Below are 22,644 nucleotides of genomic sequence, written 5' to 3' on the forward strand. Positions count from 1 at the left end.
ACCAGCTTAATTTCTTGAATAGTGTCCACTCGGATATTCCTCACAGGTCCAGAAAAAATGTTGATAAAGCAACGCGCGCCATCTCCAGCAGCGTGTGAAACAAAGGAATTCAGCCGAGAGGGCGGGACCACATCTCACTCAAGGCCTGCCCACAGGGAAATGATGTCACCGACACGCGTGAAAAAACTCACGCATGCGCACGAGGGTTCAAGCATGATTGGTGTAATCGCACGTCATTCAAATCCATATAGTTAAAAAAAAAAATAAAAGGGTCGGTTTATAATCTAATAGACCTCGTAAATAAAATTGATTTGATATATATATATATATATATATATATATATATATATATATATATATATGAACTGTCCACTTTTAATACCTTATGTGGTGATCAATCAAAAGACTTTGAATTACAAATTCAAACTGTCTCCAAATTGAACTCATTCACTTTTTCACATGTCTCTGTAGTGACCGTTTTTTCCTTTTGGATCCTTCTTTTCAGCACATCTACATTCTCTTCCTGGTTTCTTTCTGCAGCTTCAGTTTCCCTCCTTTCCTATGGACTGACCGGCGTTTCTGTGGCGGTGACTGAGGTTATTTGGCAGCCGTCACACAGCACATTTGTTTGTGGCTCTCTGGAGCTGAAGACGAGACTCTGCCCTTCTAATGGACTCCAGCAGAGAGTCTTTTGAATGGGTTTAAAAAGACGGACAGCAGAGCCCTTCTTTCTGGCTTTCTTCTCGCCTCCTCTGCTTTTGTGCACACTGACAAAGGAGCCTGTTTGTGTTTGCCATGGGAGCAGACGTACGCCGGCAGCACACAGGATGCTGAAGCTCTTAAAGTCTGCCTGCGGGAGAACGTCAAGCTACACAGCTCCAAGTGCATGGAGATACAACTACAGAACGAATCCTCCCTAAACTCAGATCACGTAAGGTAACTAAAACCTGGTGCAGGGAGGTGACAGCGACCACAAGGTACATGCTCGGTCACTCGCCTGGTGTCATACCAAGTAAATCCACTACTAGACACGCCCCTCTATGGATTATCACACCTGTCACTGTTCACTCACATTATCAGGAACGAGAGCTGTTGGTGAAACTTTATTGGACCAGCATTAATGGTAAATGTCCACCAGGTGGAAGTATTGCTCTATTTCAAGAACCTTTTAATATAGGGTGCTGAGGGACACCACCACCACCAACAAAAAACAATCTGTCGCTTATATGAGTAGATAAATAATATCTCAATTCCCTTTAGAGGGGATGTTGTTTAATGCATTTTCCAAACTTGCTTTAATTTCACATTGACTGCTTCACTCGTGTCCTTTTCCCGTTATGCATTAGGCATCTCTCAAAGTACAGGATCACTCTCCACAGTGATGCAAGTCTCACGGCATGCTGAAAAGTACCATCTCAAAGTTCCGCAAATCTCTTGTGTCTTATGAAGAGGTACTTTTTTAAGGGACACATTGGTAGACCCAACAGGACATGGCTCAGTGGGACAACATTTTTCAATTCAGTGCTCATTCTCAATGAGAACAGAGTGTATGTATACAGCCACCTTGAGAAAAAAATGCCACATCCATCGTCTTTTTTGAGAACGGACCACACTTTTTTTTCAGTCACTGAGTGCTTTCAAGTTGAAAATCCCTTTTCAGAAAGATGCAGTGACATCACTGGATTGCCTTTTCAGGCAATTGGGAAGAGGGGTTTACTTTTGATGATTTTTGCTCAAAAATCTATCCCAACACAGACAATCAAAAAATACTCTTCTGGGATAGCAGATTGGACAGACGCTTTCTTGCTGAAGGCGAGTACTTTTTAATCACTGTACATTACAAGCTAGCCATTGGCTGTTTATTGTTATCATAGAAACAAACCCCACACACAGCAACCTCCCCCCCAACTCTCACCCAAACTGAAAACACTGAAACTGTTGTGATGAAGTGTTTGTGGGCGCCCTCTCTGGGCTTTTCCACCAGGGGAAAAAAAAAAAAGTCCTATGGACACAGAGCCTTAGTAATTTTTAAAGAATTATTTTTAATTCTTCTCCCTGGTTTGAGATTCATTAGTCAGTCTTGCACATTGTGACTCGTCTCTCGCTTACGGAAACAGCACGACGGTGGCATCCTTCCTCAGTGGAATAAAGGGCGCAGAGGACGCTGCCTTCTTCTTCTCTTGTTGCTCTTTTACTTTCTTCTCTTGCATCCAACAACAAGCTAATTAAACTGAAGGTAAACTGACATTTCACCCCACGTCTCTCTCTCTCACTCGTTTCACATCATTAAAAGGTAATCGGACTCAAAGGTAGCCGAGAAAACTGAAACGAGACTCCTGGTCACTCCCTCACCCCAAACAAGCCTCATTAGTAGTTCAGTCCAAACACCTCTCCTTACCCTGGTGCACAGTTCCTTTCCGTCTCTCCCATCTCTCCCCCCTCCTGTTTTTCGGCACTAATTAGCTGACTTCTCCTGCGTCTGTGCTTCCCCAGTCACATCTCAAAGGGATATGATTTTTTCTTTAACCCAAAGGCCAACTTAATCAGCTGAATTAATGACTTTATTACCCGTTAGGCTCGGGGCCATGCGGCATGTTTCTCCGCAGAGCCCCGGCGCTTCTCTTTCTTTTACCCCCTGCAGGAATTTTTACATTTCAGAAATAGAAAGAGGGGCACTGGGACGGCAGCGGGAATATATTGGAAATATAATGATTTAACAGATATGAAGTTACAGGTATACCCAAATGACTATTTTAACAATTAGCTCAAAGCCATTACAGGCACATGTCAGCTGTACTTGTGGGAAGTCTTCCAAGAATATTATCAAACTGTCTGTTTTTTTTTTTTTAGAACATCTAATTACTTTGGAAGTGAAATGAGGAACACATCTTGCACAGCTTTTTCTTCTTCAAATTAAAACAGCCTACAGCAGTTAAATTATGTCAGCTGTTATGAAGATGGATCAAACTTTTTTAGTGCTCTCAAATACTTTATGGGTGATTTCACTGATATTTTCCTTCCAGCATGAAGCTTGCTGCCGGAAATTTGAACGTTACACTCGATTCCGACAAGTTTTGATACCTATGTTGATGAGGAAGAATCTGTACATTAAGATTTTACATCGCTATACAATTATTACACAACTATTTCACAAGTTATGCCAGTGATTTCCAAAATTAACAGAAAAAAATATAATAACGATATAATTTCACATGTTGAATACAAAATAACCTGTTTTTTCCGACTTAGGGTCTAAACAAATGCTGCTCTATTAGCCTGCAGGTCATTTTCTTGTCTTAAAATGTAATGAAGCCCTTTTAAAGCATGTCATAATAGATATATGATGTCACATGAGACAGGATTTACTGGAAATACTGGGACTGTATTTCTATTGCGTTTTTTCCACACAGACACACAAAGAGCTTTACAGTGATGACACACATGCATGCATCAACATTTTGCCATTCAATATCCTCAACTGAACACCAGGAGCAACTTGATTCTGTCATTGATTGTACTCTGAGCTCGGGGGATTAGGAATTCCAAGTTGGAAACTCGATCCGATATCACAGCAATGTGGCAGTGCGCACAGTAAAGAGAATAACCTTTTTTTTTTTTTTACTTGTATGTCATGTTTGATGGCAGATTTACATGATGAACGTATCTGACGGGTCCTGACTTCAGTTGCAGATCTTGGTTTTGCTCTCAGAAAAGCAAAGGGTCGCAAACTCGTGAGAAACCCCCTCCTAAGATGGAGAATGAAAATATCACAAGAAGTAGCTCAGTGTCCGTTTCCACAGTAGATGCACTGGAACACATTTCAACCGGATGTTAGAAACACCAACTCAGAAATAACAACTTCTGACCTGCAATCGAACGCAGCATCAGAACCTCACTCACACGGAGGCCGACTCTCTAACCTCCAGCCCATCACCTCCACTGCCGTTAGATTATCAGCTTTCAGATGGGAAACTACAAATGACTCAGCCTTTAGCATCACAACCACTTAAAGGAGCAATAAATAATTTAAGCATTTAGCACAAACATTTCATACTAAATGAAAGGCATCAGAATGCTGATGCATGAGTGCAGCGCCTCCATGAGCCAGCCTCACAACAGAGGCACCATAAATCCTCCGCTGCTCAGATTCAAACATACATAGTTACAATCTTACCGCCCACCTTCGGGTAATTTTATGTTGCCTGAAAAAATAGCAACGTAACTACTGTATGAGTTTTTTTTTTTTAACCAGCCAGACGAACCTGTAACAGACACGCAAGTTTGGGCCTCAAAAAATTATGATACAGAAAAGTTCATTGTTGGCTGCAATGACTCGGTCTGAGATGTGCACTCCGAGTGCTCTTCTAATTACTATATTGGCCCTAATTTTTTCTTTTGCGACGTTTCTTTCCTCTTGCCCCTTAAATATTCTGAATTATTGAAATAGCTCCTCAAAAACTGTCTTCTTGGTTTTGCTGACTTCAAGTTCAAGTTTACTCGGCACTTTGCAATAAAATAAAACAAAACTAAATAAAACAGAACAAAACTGGTTTCTCACCCAGTCAACCCATGCAACCCAAAGGGTGTAGGTAGAAGCAAAGTTTATATACACCTACCCCTTTTACCTCAGTAACTTTTACTTATCACAGCAACCCCCCCCCCCCCAACCAAAAAAAAACAAAGTGAGCAGAACAGCAAACACAAACATCTTAAAATAATCAATAAACTCAAATTCCTCATCATATCCACACCAATAACAGCACACATTGCATAATCCAATATATATATATATATATATATATATATATATATATATAATTAATAACTTAATTGTCCATACTTTAACCAACAGCTATAAAGTCCTTCAACCATATATTGAATTTTCAGAGAATTATGAAGTCCACTGCACTGACTTCATAATTCAATAACATTATTCTTGTTGTTATTAATGTATTCATTACAGCTCTGCGGTCATCTGTTGTGCAGGATGCTGCAAACCTTTTTAAAGTACTCTGTAAGAAATGTGCTGTTATTATTCTTGATATTTATATCCAGTTTTGACACGAGAGCCGTTAATCAGCGCTTGTCATTTTGCAAAGCTGGAACATGGAAACACTTGCTGCAACCTGCAGAGCTCCACATCCAAACTGCTTGTTTTTAATGGTGAAAATACGGTAATTAGTTGTTACATCAGTGTCTGTCGGTAGATATATTACCACATTTGAAAAACACCATTGATAAGGAGATGCACCATTAGTCTTCTCATTTACTTGACAAACTCAAACAGCCTCAGGCCGCAGCACTGAATTAGGCCGACTGAGTGACATCAACATAATGAGACGTCTCTGGAAGCACACTGGAGCCACATTTGGACCAAGTGGCGTCACCAAACTGAATTTCTGTTTAGCTTCACTGTTTGAGAAAAGACAAAACTGAGTACAGTAACAGTGTAAGAAAGAACAAAAGCTGAAGAGCTTCATTATTGTTGCCTCTCTAAATGTGTTACAAAGTCATTTTTGGAAATGTGGGTTTTGTTACAAGATGCTGGTCGCAGAAGCATTCTGGCAGCAAACATTTGGAGCAAATTTCAATCATTGGAATTTTTTTTATTATTTTTTGCATTATGAATAAAATAATATGTAAGGAATTCTGGAAAATCAGAAATGTAAAAATGTGCAGCCTGGAAAAATGTAGCTAATATTCACCAATGTAAACATCATCAAATTTGCAAGTTTTTCAGTATTCACTGCATACTACAGCTTTTCTGACCCTCAAAAACTAATAAAAAAAAACTTGTTAATTAATTCAAAATTGAAGTCATTAATCAAGCATATTATGGTAATTATTCTGTGCTTTCAGCTTCTCAGATGTGAAAATTTGCTGCTGTTCGATTTGGCGTCACTGTTATTTGAATGTCTTTGGGTTTTACAGCGTCAATGAGACAAATTAAGATGAGCTGAGAAACAATCAGCTTTTTTGGTCACAATTTATAGATTAAAAGTGTTCTCCTGTAAATTAGTATAAAAGAAGACAACCCTTATTTTGTAAAAAATTTTTTTTAAATCAGTCATTGAACTAACAGGTTATGACACTTCACAGGAGGATTATTATTATGGGACTTAAACTGCTATAAAACCACAAACAAAAATGTTTTCCACTTGTTTTCATGTGTAGGAATTATGTCATTATTTAAAGGTGCGGCAGTGACCTCAGTGGCCACCAGACATCATCTTTGGAATGAAAGAAACTGACAAACAAGCTCATGTCAAGAGACGTCTAACTTTAATCCCATCTGCTCCTAATTTCCATCATGCATAAAATTACAACCTGTAACTATCCTACATGTCACACACATATGGTACGTCAGAGTGCTTATACAGAAAAAGTGGCTACAGGGTTTTGACTTGCAAGGCCCCCATATTGTTTCCAAAGCGTGAGTCTTTGTGAATTGGTCAAACTGCACATCAGTCATATCTCAACGCAGTGGGATTTTGGATGCACCGTTTTACTCTCCAAAGAGTTTCAAAATGATGTGCATATGATACATCATATGGAAATATGACGCAAAAACATATACAAAATATTTAGATTTCCTGCAGATACATAAAGCACAAAAATATGGAAAAATGGAAAGCAACATCAAATCAAATCAATTCAAATCAATGTTATTTATATAGCGCCAACCACTCATATGTTGTCCATCAGGCTCTGACATAATAACAGCTGTCAAAAGAATGCATTAATTGAAATAATTAATTACAGAGCCTATAACGTAAAACATTTTAAACTTGATTAACCTCATTTCATGGTGCTGTTTGGGCCAGTCATTCTGTCCCCTGTACTGTTTTTTTTGAAAGATCAGTGTCAGGGCAGAAATGTATATTTTGTTAACATCAATGAAAAATACTAACAAATATAATTCTGGAAATCAATAATGATTTGAGTGCATCGGCAGAGAAGTGTGTGTGTGTGTGTGTGTGTGTGTGTGTGTGTGTGTGTGTGTGTGTGTGTGTGTGTGTGTGTGTGTGTGTGTGTGTGTGTGTTTCTGAAACGATCGTGGCCTTGGACCTCAAACATATAAATCTGTAAAAATGTCTCCTGTTATTTTTCATCCAGGTTTTAATATTTAAAAGATATAGGAGCGGGTGATATGAGTTATTCACATGCACAACTAATAAATAAAACTAGCAAAAGCAGTGTTTTTCCTAACTTGAAAATCAAATTATGTTAATGATGTCAAATGTAATTTGAAATCATTTCAATTCCGGTGAAATAAGACATGACTAGTTTGCATGCAGATACACAGTAAATGCAATGTCTGATGTACCGAGCTCAGAAACAATACACCCTCAAATCGCTAGCTGTTAGCACTCTGCATACAGGCAGTCTGTGGTACAGTAACTGATACATATGCAAAATATTGCATTTTGTATTGAACTGGTCCATCAAAGTCATTCTATTTTAATTTGAAGACATACAAAAGAACAACATTTATTATTTTTGAGTAGCGTAGTTGAGTCATGTTAATGTGGAAGAGTTGGATTCAGCCATCTATTCACTCACTGCATTTTATGCCTAGGCTTTCCCAAAGCCTAAACATATAAATCAGGTCACTGGTAATCTGGTGGATTTTAACAGGCTGATCTCACAAGCCTGACTTTAATGTCAGAACGGATTTGTTTTGTCTCTAATCTTCTTCCACATGCTTGTAACCAGTACAGAAATAAAACTGTTTTCCAAAAACATTAAATAATAACGAGTTCAGATGATGTTACCATGGAGTCGGTAGAAGCATCGTGCCTCGTTTCTTGGCGTTTCTGATGCAGGCGCTGCGGTCCCTCAGGACCCATTAGTCCATTACACCTGAGTGCTGCTGTTTAATATGAGCTGAAAATGTACCTGAGTTCCCAGCATCAAACACTTCCTGTGCACCGCGTTCTTCCTGTGCCACACACTGGAGGTGTGCACGTGTGACATTCAGGGAAAAAAAGGAGGAATTATTCATTAGCTCTCTGTTTCACTCCTCCCTCCTGATGCTTGTCTTCCAACAACTCCCGGCCAGACGCCGAATTGCAAATTAGCTGCAGGAAAAATTGAATTAATTGGCCGTCGCAGTCTTCTTGTCAAAGTTTGTGCTGATGTGTCGATGAGTCCCCGCAACACAGCGACGCTCAATGTGCGGCGGGAACCTAAAAACAAAGGCGCTTGGTTAAAAAAAAAAAAAAAATCTGTTTGCCAGTTAACAGACCAAAACTTTCTAAAATGCACAGTAAGTCAGTGAACCAAGTAGCCTGCAGACACACAGAGACTCTCAGAGGGTCCACACGGTGCCAAAAACACCATTAACATGGACTACATCCAGTAACCCGCTGAGCCGCATTTACACCTTTACAAAATCAGAAGGTGACAACAGTAAAGAGAGTGACACACACAGAGAGGCAGTGCCACATCACCAAATCACCACATCTTCTGATGTACAAGTCTCACCTTTTGTTCTGTATTATCACCTCTTTAATTTGGATTATTGTGCACTACTGAAGTGTACTTTTTGTTTTCGTGATTTGATTCCTTTAAAAGTCAGACATAGACCATCATTATTATTACACTTACTAAGAATGAATGTGTGATATTTCGCACCGGATTACAAGTCAAAACGTTTTCTAAAGTAGTTAAAAAAAAAAGACTTGTACACAAGACCTCCCTGAAGAACCACTTTATAAAAATCCATCCTGCACTTTTTGAGCTGCCCTGCCATCAGACAGACAGACAGACAGCACATAACCTCTGCCCTCCAGCATCGCCTCCAGGTAAAACAAAGTCCTCCACCTATAACGGAGCAGTATCAGTTCAATAACGCTCCTTCGCACTTTCCCTTCATTTTGCATAAAATCTTCTTGACACTTGGTGTAATCACTTCATTTCACAAGTGTGCATGCATGTCAAATCACATCTTTCATTCATCCATTTTCTATACCCGCTTATTCCAGCTGAAGGGTCACGGAGAGCTGGAGCCTATAACAGGGTTAGAGGTCAAACGTAATCACGTGATTTAACTAATGTCAGACATCATCTCCAAGAGGGAAAATTTCAACACCTCATCTAATTCCTGAGGTATCTCCATTAATGTAGGCAATGACCTCTGGTTTGACCTATGACCTTATGATGACCCTACATTATGGTTGACTGCACAGTGAGGCTTTTTTTTGTTTGCTTGTTTTTAAACATTAATGTAATCTGATTGACACTCCTTACAGGCGATGAGTCAAACCAGCGGCCTGGGGGCCACATACAGCCACAGAGCAGGTAGTGTACAACCTTCAATAGAAACACAAGCATTCCATAAAGCAAAAACACAAAGCAGAACACAACAGAACATTATTACACTTATGTTTCATTTGGTCAAATATGAATTTGTTCTCTGCTGGTTTATTAATTTGTTACTAATTTCCATTGTTAATAATATTCAGAATATTTTTATGGGTCAGAAAAAGATAAAAACTGTACAATGTTTGGCGTGCTGCCCTCATCTAATACCCAGCAAACTATTTCTGGAAGTGCACGTATAGAAATACAACACTGAACTGAATGTGAAGTCCCCGCCCACTATTTTCTGCTATTAAAGTACGTAACGGTACATTTTAAAGAGATAACAGCTGTTGACTTAAAATCTGACTCATACATCTATCATCTTCAGGCTTCCTCTGATTTATTTTTTATCAACTTTCTAATATTATGCACATGCATCATAAAAATCCTGCTAGATTAAAAAAAATTGCTTTTGCTAACATTTAACGTCATATTTCTATCGCTGCAGATTGGGACTGTTTTGTTTTATTTTGGAGACTTATGATAAATTTCTTCCCCGCTGGCACCGCCGTGCTGGCTCACGGGGTTGGTGCAGTTTAAACCCGGCTCATGTGCAGAGGCTTGGAGTGACTTATGTTGTGATTTTGCACAGTAAAAATAAACTCAATTTTTTTGCAGCCAATTGTCTTAAGTTTTAAAGTTTTCTTAACATATTTAACAATGGAACAGATTTTATATGAGCTCTGACATCCTACTGTAATTTTACCATCATACTTTAGATTTATAATTATATTTTTATATTCTGTTTGGGATGTCTGATCTGCAGCATTAATTAAATCTCTGAATTTTTATAATCACTGGTCCAATGTTTAATCAGAACAGTAAAAATAAAGCGGGAATGATGAAGTAAAAAAAAGAAAGTCAATTTAGATGTGCATTTAATCACTTCAGTCAAAATATGTCTAACTTCATACTGCTGATTTCAGCTGCTTTTAAAGTGCATCAAATCAGATTCTGACCGTGTTAAACTGTTTCATGTGTCATTTTATTGTCTGTAATTCTAAAACCAGCTGCACACATCTTCAACTGGTTTTAACATAAGCAGGAGATAATCTGGTCTGAAGTGGTTAAACTGTCTAAAAATGATTTGAAATTATTTGATTAGTAGTTTAAAAAACCAGGATGTCTGATTTTTTTTTTTTTTTTTTTTTTTTTTGGTCAAAACAAGTCATTTGAAAGTTTTAAGTTTTCATAAAATTTTAAATGTGTATGTGTTTTTTTTACATTTTCACACAAACTAGACAAACTGACAATCTATTTACAGATTTATGCTGAACTTTCTGCACAGAAACAGATCTGCAGCTTCTCAGCATGAAACTATTTATCCTAACACGCCATCTAGTGACTTGTAAAGGTATTACAGCTGAAAACACGGTTCTATTTATATAGATATCAGAAAAGAATAGAATAGAATAGAATAGAGCCTTTATTGTCATTGTACATATATACAATAATATGTGTCCTCTACATTTAACCATCCTAATTACAGTTAGACACAATTCAACCACTAGGGGCACTGTGCAGCCACAGTCCAGCACCCGGGGACCAACTCCAGATGTAGAGACGCTGCCTTGATCAGGGGCAGAGAAAGGAGCAGAACCTAAATAAACAAGTTTTTGATTGTAGGAGGAAACCCACACAGACACGGGAACAACATGCAAACTCACAGTACCTTCTTCTTGTGAGGCACCAGTGCAAAACACTAATCCACCGGCCAATGAGAATGACCGAAGAGGATGGGATCAGTTATACAGTAGTGTTCAGAATAATAGTAGTGCTATGTGACTAAAAGATTAATCCAGGTTTTTGAGTATATTTCTTATTGTTACAAGGGAAACAAGGTACCAGTAGATTCAGTAGATTCTCACGAATCCAACAAGACCAAGCATTCATGATATGCACACTCTTAAGGCTATGAAACTGGGCTATTAGTAAAAAAAAAGTAGAAAAGGGGGTGTTCACAATAATAGTAGCATCTGCTGTTGACGCTACAAACTCAAAACTATTATGTTCAAACTGCTTTTTTAGCAATCCTGTGAATCACTAAACTAGTATTTAGTTGTATAACCACAGTTTTTCATGATTTCTTGACATCTGCGAGGTATTCATTTTGTTGGTTTGGAACCAAGATTTTGCTGGTTTACTAGTGTGCTTGGGGTCATTGTTTTGTTGAAACACCCATTTCAAGGGCGACATGACCTCTTCAAGTATTTTGACATATCCAAACTGATCCATGATACCTGGTATGCGATATATAGGCCCAACACCATAGTAGGAGAAACATGCCCATATCATGATGCTTGCACCACCATGCTTCACTGTCTTCACTGTGAACTGTGGCTTGAATTCAGAGTTTGGGGGTCGTCTCACAAACTGTCTGCGGCCCTTGGACCCAAAAAGAACAATTTTACTGTCATCAGTCCACAAAATATTCCTCCATTTCTCTTTAGGCCAGTTGATGTGTTCTTTGGCAAATTGTAACCTCTTCTGCACGTCTTTTATTTAACAGAGGGACTTTGCGGGGGATTCTTGCAAATAAATTAGCTTCACACAGGCGTCTTCTAACTGTCACAGCACTTACAGGTAACTCCAGACTGTCTTTGATCATCCTGGAGCTGATCAATGGGTGAGCCTTTGCCATTCTGGTTATTCTTCTATCCATTTTGATGGTTGTTTTCCATTTTCTTCCACGCGTCTCTGGTTTTTTGTCCATTTTAAAGCATTGGAGATCATTGTAGATGAACAGCCTATAATTTTTTGCACCTGCGTATAAGTTTTCCCCTCTCCAATCAACGTTTTAATCAAACTACGCTGTTCTTCTGAACAATGTCTTGAACATCCCATTTTCCTCAGGCTTTCAAAGAGAAAAGCATGTTCAACAGGTGCTGGCTTCATCCTTACATAGGGGACACCTGATTCACACCTGTTTGTTCCACAAAATTGACGAACTCACTGACTGAATGCCACACTACTATTATTGTGAACACCCCCTTTTCTACTTTTTTTTTTTTTTTTTTTACTAATAGCCCAATTTCATAACCTTAAGAGTGTGCATATCATGAATGCTTGGTCTTGTTGGATTTGTGAGAATCTACTGAATCTACTGGTACCTTGTTTCACATGTAACAATAAGAAATATACTCAAAACCTGGATTAATCTTTTTAGTCACATAGCACTACTATTATTCTGAACACTACAGTACATAACATCAACTATGCAGAATGAATGAAATCATTGTTGCTGACCTTTAACAGAACACATTTTTTTTTACTTTTGGGGGAGGGGGGGTAAATCAGAGATGGGCTTATGACCACAGGAAAGTAATAGGAGTTAAACTTTCCAGGAAAGGAAGAGATCAGTAAAATAAAATGAAAAAGGAAGAAAGAAATTAAGTGGCATGAACAAGCTAAACACAAGCGACAAAAAGATAAGGACAGAAAGGCGACGGCCACCACACCTGTGACATCATCCAGACAACGTGGAGCGTTGATCAGAGTCCGTGTCAAATTGTCACCTTGCGTCTAGCGGTCAGAGCACAGAGCGATATTTAGACGCAAACATAAACCACACTGCGCATGTGTTCTCGGGGTAGACAAACACACGAGCACGGACCGCCAGCCTCACATGGTCTCCACGACAACGCACGATCTCCTCAAAAAACGCATTCCTGCACCAAAAAAAAAGAAAAAGAAAAAATACAGCATGAAATGTGAAGTCCTGCAAAGCCCTGACAAGATTCACAGTTTCAAGTTAAACAGATACATTTTTTTACAAACTCTGGTGACGACATGGTTCTGTTCATCTTGGATGGCGTAACACCCACTTTAAACTCTTTCTGCTTTCTGTGAGCTCATTTACCCATAAAGTCATGTCAAAATGACAAAAGGCTGAAGTCAGAGAATAAACAGCCAATAAGGAACACAGAGTCCAGCCCTGAAACTCTCACATCCAACCCGACTGCTCCGTCAGGGAAACATGGCATCATCAAACAGAGTGGGCCAGAACTTCACATTTCCAGGTGTTCTAGGTCCTTAAAGTGCTCCAAGACTCTTTAACACAGGTCAAAGTGTTTCTAAGAGTTAATGAAGCTGCAGCTTCTCACCTGAGGCAGGTGGCAAAGGCTCTACGGGCATTCCGGTGCAGAAAGTGGATGGGGAAGCCTTTAAAGGTGTGTCCGTCTGGCACCGCCCTCCTCACAGCATCCTGGAACTCCTCGTTACCACAGGAGATTCCAGTGCAGCGTTCCAGCTCGTACACCGACAGCGCAGAGGATAACAGGTAGCACAGATGGTCGTCCCAGACTGTGGACAGCTCCAGGTCCTGGAGAGAGAAAGACACGAAGTGGAGCACAACGCCAACAGGAAGTAAAGAGTAAGATCAATAAAAACAGAAAACATTTTGGCCCTTTTTTTTTTCCAGCCACAGTGTGGAAATAGATCCATACACTGAGACTGCTGCACGTTACACGCAAGTTAAAAGTGCAAAAAAGCATAAATTAACATTTAGAAAGAGTCCAAATCAGAAAAAAAGACAAAATCAGGACAAAGATGACTCACTGGAAAGACAAAGGCAGATTAAAAAAATATATAATTTGGTGACTTCTGTTTTCCTTAATTTATGAAATGCACTACTGTCCCGAACATGAGACTATTTTTTCTTGAAAATATGTCTTGAAAATGGGGCCACCTTATATTCAGGGTCTGACATGACATGTACATCCGTAACAGTAGGTGGCACTGTATACCAGAGAAATAAGTGTGTCTCCCACTTCACCTCTTAGCTTACAGTGCTATATGACAGGGACATACAAGGATCTTTTTTTTCTTAATTATTTAATATAAAAAAAGACTGGCTGTTGTGTACACTTAACCAACAATTCATGAGAGGTTTTGATGCAAACTTAGCCAAAAAAGTCTTTAAAAGGCTAAAAAAAAAAAAAATAATAATAATAATTATGTGGTCTTAAAAGCAGCAATACGGAATGGCCCAGTCACATGGCACTTAACGAAGGGCAACAAAGCCCAAATGAAACAAGAAATCTGGACTTTCGTTGGCACTGTTTAACCTTAGCAAAGCTTCGTTCCTGCAGCTGGCACTTCTTCAGTATTTTTAAACTGTTGAAAAATTTGAATGAATGACACTGAAAACCTCAATTCGTCCGTATTTCATTTTGCTGTTCTTGACGTTTTTTATTGTTTGCTTAGTTTTTGTAAAGTTAACATTTAGTTCGACTTCGTTCGACCAGCTGAATGTTTTCATACAGTACAGAAGATGTTTCTGAGCGCTGCTGCCACTGCGTTCATGTACCATCAGAAATTGCAGGGCAAACTCACTTTTTTTTTATATCTGGATGGGGGGTCAGCTTCACTGGGCTCAGGCACCTTATATAGGCCAGAATTAATCTTTTATGTGGATACAATTAATTATTTTGCCACAAGCAACTGATGAATTTGAAACAACAAAAAAGTTTTGCAATTTCCAACAGCACTTGAACGCAGCAGCAGCTCCTGCGTGCGCTTCTTATTTTTATTAAATATACATAAATATAACAATATGAGTGTAGTAATGACAATCCAGCCCTTCTGTACATGTAGCAACAGGTAGATGATTCAGATGATTAGAATTCACACTGTGGATCAGCTGCAGCTGGTTGAAATAACCACACATGGGGAGTCAATGCACGGCATTCACATGGACTGATCAGTTTACTGCTCTGATACAGACTGGCAAGGCCACTCCAGGACCTTGAAATGCTTCTTACGGAGCCCCTCCTTAGTGGCCCTGGCTGTGTGTTTGGGGTCATTGTCATGCTGGAAGACCCAGCCATGACCCATCTTCAATGTTCTTACTGAGGGAAGGAGGTTGTTTCCCAAAATTTTACGATACATGACCCCATCCATCTTCCCTTCAATACGGTGCAGTCATCCTGTCCCTTTGCAGAATACCACCCCCAAAAATGATGTTTCCACCCCCATGCTTCACGGTTGGGATGGTGTTTTTGGGGTTGTTTTCATCCTCCAAACACGGCAAGTAGAACTGATACCAAAAAGCTCTATTTTGGTCTCATACCAAAAAGCTCTATTTTGGTCTCATCTGATCACATGACCTTCTCCCATGCCTCCTCTGGATCATCCAGATGGTCACTGGTGAACTTCAAACGGGCCTGGACATGTGCTGGTTTGAGCAGGGGGACCTCGCTGCCCTGCAGGATTTTAAACCATGACAGAATCATGTGTTACTAATGTAATCTTTGTGACTGTGGTCCCAGCTCTCTTCAGGTCATTGACCAGGTCCTCCCATGTAGTTCTGGGCTGATACCTGATTGTTCTCAGAATCATGTGAGATCTTACATGGAGCCCCAGACCAAGGAAGACTGACAGTCATCTTGTGTTTCTTTCATTTTGTAATAATTGCTCCAACAGCTGTTGTCTTCTACCAAGCTGCTTGCCTGTTGTCCTGTAGTCCATCCCAGCCTTGTGCAGGTCTACAGTTCTGTCCCTGGTGTCCTTAGACAGCTCTTTGGTCTTGGACATGGTGGATAGGTTGGTGTGTGATTGAGTGTGTGAACAGGTGTCTTTTATACAGATAAGTTCAAACAAGTTCAATTAATACAGGTAAAGAGTGCAGAATAAGAGGGCTTCTTAAAGAAAAACTAACAGGTCTGTGAGAGACAGAATTCTTGCTGGTTGGTAGAGGATCAAATACTTATTTCATGCAATAAAATACAAATAAATTATTTAAAAATCATACAATGTGATTTTCTGAATTTTTTTTAGATTCTGTCTCTCACAGTTGAAGTGTACCTACGATAGAAATTACAGACCTCTACATTCTTTGTAGGTGGGAAAACTAAATCGATAGTGGATCAAATACTTATTTGCCTCACTGTATATTCAATCATCTTTACACTTAAATTTATTCCCCTTTTGATAGTTTTCTGTTATAAATCAATATATATGGCTTAGTAATGTAATATAGTGATAGAGTAGTGACTGTTTGTTTTTTTTAACAAGATGTAGCGCCCAGCATGTCGTCAGCCAGTGAGGATTCTGATGAGGAGGAGATGATCCCTCTTTTGTTCTGGACAAGGAACCAGAGCAGGTGGACCCACCGACGTGCGCACAGATCTCCACAGCTTCTGTTTGCAGTTTCTCCAGGACTCAGGCGCTATGAGCTGCGTCCCAGCGCCGAGTCATGGAACTCAGAGATTCAGACACACACTGCTGCAGATGTGGCTCCAGGCGTGTTTCATTTGAAGTGTCAAGATCAACATTAGCTTCGGTTTCATTTTGTTCCTCTTTCGTCCCTTTTGCGTTCTTGGTTCAAAAGGCTATTCTGTGATAAAGCTCGTTCATCCACCTTTTCTCAATGAATTGTGACTTTTTTTACTTTTTTCCCTTCGTTCAGGAATCACCGTGTGCCGTATGACTGGGCCATAAGCATAGTTGAAAAAAATGGAGGGGTTGCCTACAAAACATGCTTTTCTTATTATTTTCAAATTTTAAAAAATTCTTTCAGGTAAAAAAAAAAAAAAAAAAAAAAAAAAATTGGCCCGCAGAAAGTCTTTTTCCAAAAATATGTTGTGAAAAAGTGGCCCTGTTACAATCAGAGTTGTCTTATATTTGGACCAACATTGTAATCATATTTTTACACGTTCAGGCTTTTGAAAACACAACAAAGTAATAAGAAAGAAATGTTTATTTCACCTGGACATAACTCAGACATGAAACTGCTTCAGGGCTCCTTTTAAAGGGGGCATAAGACAAAAAATATTTCACAAACCACTGATTTATATTTATTTATTTTCACCCCTTTAACTGAATGATAATAGCTGATTAATCAAAAGCAAATGAAACAGGTCACCTTAAGTTGTCATATGAAATCATTTTATGTGATTAAAGGCTGTAAAAGGAGTACTGCAGAGTGCACACTGCAGCAGACGTCTGGCAGTTTATGGCAAAAAAAAAGTGAAATAATTTGGCATAGCTCAGAAGATAAAAAATGTCTGAGCACTGAGATGTGTGGGTTTGTGGAGTAATCACTTCATTTATTATTTTTTTTTTTTTTACTTTCCAGCATTTTATGCAATACCTGATCCATTGTAGAACAAATGACGGATAAATCCTTAACTAATAAAAAGGTTAGTACAACACTGGTTGGTACCTTCCGGTGCTCAGAGACCAGGGAGCGCATCTCCAGCTCTAGCTGGTTGCTGGCAGCAGCCGGATCCAGAGACGGTGCACAGAGCGGCGGCAGAGGAGGCAGCGAGGTGATGGAGCCCGGGGCGCAAACACACCTTATAGCCTCTTCGCTCATCTGTTTCCATCGAGACGGATTCTGAGGGAAGCACAGGAAGGACATGTGGTACGTCAGCTGCCAGTACATGTCCATTTTTACACAAATGAAGGATTGATTTACTGAAGGACTACATGTGAAAAAAAAATGTGTGCAAACAGCATAACTACTGCAACAAAACATGTATGATGATTTACTGCACACTGAGGATTGTGTCGATCCACAAAATACAGTGGGGCAAAAAAGTATTTCGTCAGCCCCTGATTGTGCAAGTTCTCCTACCTAGAAAGATGAGAGAGGTCTGTAATTTTCATCCTAGGTACACTTCAATTATGAGAGACAAATGAGGAAAAAAAAATTCAGGAAATCACATTGTAGGATTTTTAAATAATGTATTTGTAAATTAGGGTGGAAAATAAGTATTTGGTCAATAACAAAAGTTCAACTCAATACTTTGTAACATAACCTTTGTTGGCAATGACAGAGGTCAAACATTTCCTGTAAGTCTTCACCAGGTTTGCACACACTGTAGCTGGTATTTTGGCCCATTCCTCCATGCAGATCTCCTCTAGAGCAGTGATGTTTTGGGGCTGTCGCTGGGCAACATGGACTTTCAACTCCCTCAACAAATTTTCTATGGGGTTGAGCTCTGGAGACTGGCTCGGCCACTTCAGGACCTTGAAATGCTTTTTACGGAGCCACTCCTTTGTTGCCTGAGCGGTGTGTTTAGGATCATTGTCATGCTGGAAGACCCAGCCACAATGCATTTTCAGTGCTCTCACTGATGGAAGATGGTTTTGGCTTAAAATCTCATGATACATGGCCAAGTTCATTCTTCCCTTAACACGGCTCAGTCCTCCTTGTTGTGTGTTGGGGGGTTTGGCTGGACATTTGGGTGTTCTTTTCTTTTCTTTGCTCTCCAGGTGGTATGCAAACTGATTTGTCTGTGGAGAAGGTGCTGGCAGAAGAGTCCTTCACCCTCATCAACGTGATGTGCAGCACGTGCAACCTTAAAGACTTTCAGCTGAAGCAGATAATGAGATGGCGTTCTGCATTTAAGCCATGTGTGATTCAAGCAGAATTGCCGGGAACTCGACCTTGTGATGTTCGTTTGTGAGACGCTGAGGACCGCACCTGGGTTTGACACATTGTGCCTGTGAAGGAGGACGGGTGAGGGACACATGCTGTCAGCACACATCAGAGGTGATTTGATTGTCTGAATAATTGTTAACAGTAATTTGGTATTTTGTTATGCAGTATATGTGAATATTGATGAGAATTGTGCAGCTCACTTCTCACGGCCGTGGCATGCGGACTGATGATCCTCCACCTGTTGTGAGAAGCTGCTCATTTATATAAAGCTTAAATTCAGACCTGAATGTGTTGCTGATAGTGTGTGCCTTTGAAGGATATTAGTTGCAGCTGCTGACTTACCTCACCTTTTCTATCCTTCGCAGAGTCGGTTTGTCGTGTCCACCTGGGGGGTGTTTGGCGGTGAGCGTGGGTCCAGAAGCGCCGGGCTTCGATCCTTTGGGTGCTGGAGAGCGTGCCGTCCTTCACTCCGCCAGACAGACGCATTTTACGTTTGTACACTTTGTATTGCACAGAAGGGGGAAAATAAATTGTTTTGTTATTGGAACCGCTTTCTGGTTGTTTTGGCGCTGGGTTCCGTCAGACGCAGGTCCGCTCCTCAACCCGCGTCGACACATAACAGTAGTTCCCGGCCATTCCAAAATGGACCCAGTGGCAGAGGCGGTTCCATTTGCCGAAAGAGTTCAAGAACACTTGGAGAAAATATGGGAGCAATTACAGCATCTCGCAAACCAAATTAAACAAACAGATGTCCGCGTTACGGAGCTTGCAGCGCAAGCCGTTCCGCTTCCTGCTGCTCCAGCTGCGGCACCATCGATACCGGTGCAGATAACTCCGTCACCCAGAGATTCGGCTTCCGAACTGATTATTTGTCGTCCGGAGCCTTATGCGGGGAAACGTTGAAGCCTGTGCTCCGTTTTTGATGCAATGTTCTCTGGTTTTTGCTCATACCGTTGCCCAGCGGTTGCTGAATCTCAGGCAGGGGAGGCGGAGTGCGGCGGATTATTCTGTGGATTTCCGAATTTTTTCTGCTCAGTCCGGTTGGAATGCCGCAGCATTAAGCGGAATGTTTGTGGATGGTTTAAATGATTCATTAAAAGATGAGCTAGCAGTCCGTGACGAACCAAACGATTTAGATGAGCTAATATCTTTGGTGATTCGTCTAGCTGATCGGATAAAGGAGCGTGGACACGAGAGAGGGCGGCCATCAGAACGGGTTTTTTCGTCTCGGGGCTTTCCTCGACACAGATCTGGGCTGCCTCTTTTTCGCCCCACTGAGACTCCTCCGACGGGACCTCTGGCTCCTCTTGCGGATGAGCCCATGCAGCTCGGACGAGCTGAAGCCGCTATATTGCCCCATCATATAAGCGTCAAGAAAAATAGTGGTGACGTATCTCCAGGTGTTCTGGGACAGGCAAAATAATGCACAAAAAAAAAAAAAAAATTTTTTTTGGCTGTTTTGTTCTTTTTTGAACGGGATTATAAATTGTTTGGGGATTCAAAGGCGGTTCTGGTGGAGTGAACGACAGGCGGTTCGGAGCTCGGCTGGACTCACTTAATCGTTAGTTTTTATTGTTTGTATTTAGGTATTTTCTGTTTGGGTATGGGGTCGTTTTGTTTTGTTGTTTTTTATTTCCCTGCTTCCCTAACCCCAGCCTCACTGGCCCTAAGACCGTTCGTCTTGTGGGTTGTGGGGTGGTGCAGGTTGGTCACGCTGAGCATTCTCAGAAGTCCTCTGCACCTAGGTGGGGGTTGTCAGGGGTGTTATTTTTGGTTTGGTTAGGGCCCGGTTCCACTCCAACCTCGGTGGGCCTTTGTACCGTTCGTTATTGGTGTTGCCGGGGTGTGGTGCAGTGGGAACATACCTCCGTCGGAGGGGTGGGCCGATCTGTTGCCGTTCGCCATTTCGGTAGTTCCAGCCCTCCCGATAGGCTGGGGGTATGGTCGGGTTGGGGCACCGGACGTATTTCCGGTTTTCCGCTGCACCTTGGGGTTGGGGCCGGGTTAGTTTTACCTGTTCCCTTCCCCGGCTTGATATTTTGTTGCCGTTTGCCAAAATTGAGCCGACGGAGGGCTCTGGGAGTGATCTGGGGTCTTGCGGGGTGCTGGGGAAGGTAACAGGGTTTATCAGTTGTTTTATTTGCCCCCGGGGTTGTTTAATGTAGTCCACCGGGGGTTGGAATTTTGTGTTTCTTCTGTTTCCTTCCAGGTTCCACCTCCAGGGTTGATGGGACGGTCCTCTGGGGGGGAATTGGCTTGTGGGGCCGACTAGCCAAGTGTGGCTGGGTCTGGAGTTCCTGGGTTGTGGGGAGGGTGCCTCCTGGGGTTTGATGGTACGGTCCTCTGGGGGGCGCTGTTGCCCCATGTGTACCTGGGAACTTCTGTGGGAATCCGGCTTTGGCTATTTCTCCTGGAACTGGTGGTAAAGGCCTTCTGGGAGGTGTTGAGCTCTGCAAGTCGTTCTGGGGGGGTTGTTTGTTATTTTTCTTTATGCATTTATGTTTGTATTGTGTTTGTGGGGCTGTGTTGGGTTTTTGCATTTGGGAGTTTTTCTTTTCTTCCCGGGGTTGGATGGGACGGTCCCCTGGGGAGGTTTTGGGTGGGTTTTATGTTTTTCTTGTATGTTGGGTTGTACCTGGGACTGTTTTGGGGTTTTTGTTTGATGCCAGCCGGCCTTCCAGCTGCGGTGCCCTGTCTGCTGTCTGCGGTGGACCTTGGGAGTGTTGCGCTGTCTGCTTCCTGACGAGGACCCCGGAGGGAAGTGCTGTTCTCGGGCCTGGTCTGTTCGGTCGCCGGGAGGCTTCCCGTTAAAGGGGGGGGGGGGGGTACTGTTGTGTGTTGGGGGGTTTGGCTGGACATTTGGGTGTTCTTTTCTTTTCTTTGCTCTCCAGGTGGTATGCAAACTGATTTATTGTCTGTGGAGAAGGTGCTGGCAGAAGAGTCCTTCACCCTCATCAACGTGATGTGCAGCACCTGTGGATGGTGCTCACGTGCAACCTTAAAGACTTTCAGCTGAAGCAGATAATGAGATGGCGTTCTGCATTTAAGCCATGTGTGATTCAAGCAGAATTGCCGGGGACTCGACCTTGTGATGTTCGTTTGTGAGACGCTGAGGACCGCGCCTGGGTTTGACACATTGTGCCTGTGAAGGAGGACGGGTGAGGGACACATGCTGTCAGCACACATCAGAGGTGATTTGATTGTCTGAATAATTGTTAACAGTAATTTGGTATTTTGTTATGCAGTATATGTGAATATTGATGAGAATTGTGCAGCTCGCTTCTCACGGCCGTGGCATGTGGACTGATGATCCTCCACCTGTTGTGAGAAGCTGCTCATTTATACACTCAACAAAAATATAAACGCAACACTTTTGGTTTTGCTCCCATTTTGTATGAGATGAACTCAAAGATCTAAAACCTTTTCCACATACACAATGTCACCATTTCCCTCAAATATTGTTCACAAACCAGTCTAAATCTGTGATAGTGAGCACTTCTCCTTTGCTGAGATAATCCATCCCACCTCACAGGTGTGCCATATCAAGATGCTGATTAGACACCATGATTAGTGCACAGGTGTGCCTTAGACTGCCCACAATAAAAGGCCACTCTGAAAGGTGCAGTTTTGTTTTATTGAGGGGGATACCAGTCAGTATCTGGTGTGACCACCATTTGCCTCATGCACATCTCCTTCGCATAGAGTTGATCAGGTTGTCAATTGTGGCCTGTGGAATGTTGGTCCACTCCTCTTCAATGGCTGTGCGAAGTTGCTGGATATTGGCAGGAACTGGTACATGCTGTTGTATACGCCGGTCCAGAGCATCCCAAACATGCTCAATGGGTGACATGTCCGGTGAGTATGCCGGCCATGCAAGAACTGGGACATTT

The 22,644-nt window shown here is 41.3% G+C and overlaps 1 protein-coding gene across 2 annotated transcripts in view; it reads right to left on the reverse strand.

Moving 5' to 3' along the window:
* Window positions 1-12,505: 12,505 nt before the first annotated feature.
* The window catches only part of cep76 (centrosomal protein 76), a 73,832-nt gene continuing 63,693 nt past the window's right edge, over window positions 12,506-22,644 (reverse strand). The window contains exons 11-13 of one of the 2 annotated variants that reach the window (XM_034173868.1): window positions 17,531-17,704; window positions 13,470-13,687; window positions 12,506-13,034 (exon numbers count right to left, since the gene is read on the reverse strand). In XM_034173868.1, the coding sequence (XP_034029759.1) occupies window positions 12,896-13,034; window positions 13,470-13,687; window positions 17,531-17,704 (531 nt within the window). In that variant the 3' untranslated portion in view covers window positions 12,506-12,895. The remainder of the gene's footprint in view (window positions 13,035-13,469; window positions 13,688-17,530; window positions 17,705-22,644) is intronic. The other variant, XM_034173869.1, reaches the window with a different exon arrangement.

Source organism: Thalassophryne amazonica, chromosome 7, assembly GCF_902500255.1.
Source record: "Thalassophryne amazonica chromosome 7, fThaAma1.1, whole genome shotgun sequence".
NCBI classification, from domain to species: Eukaryota; Metazoa; Chordata; class Actinopteri; order Batrachoidiformes; family Batrachoididae; genus Thalassophryne; species Thalassophryne amazonica.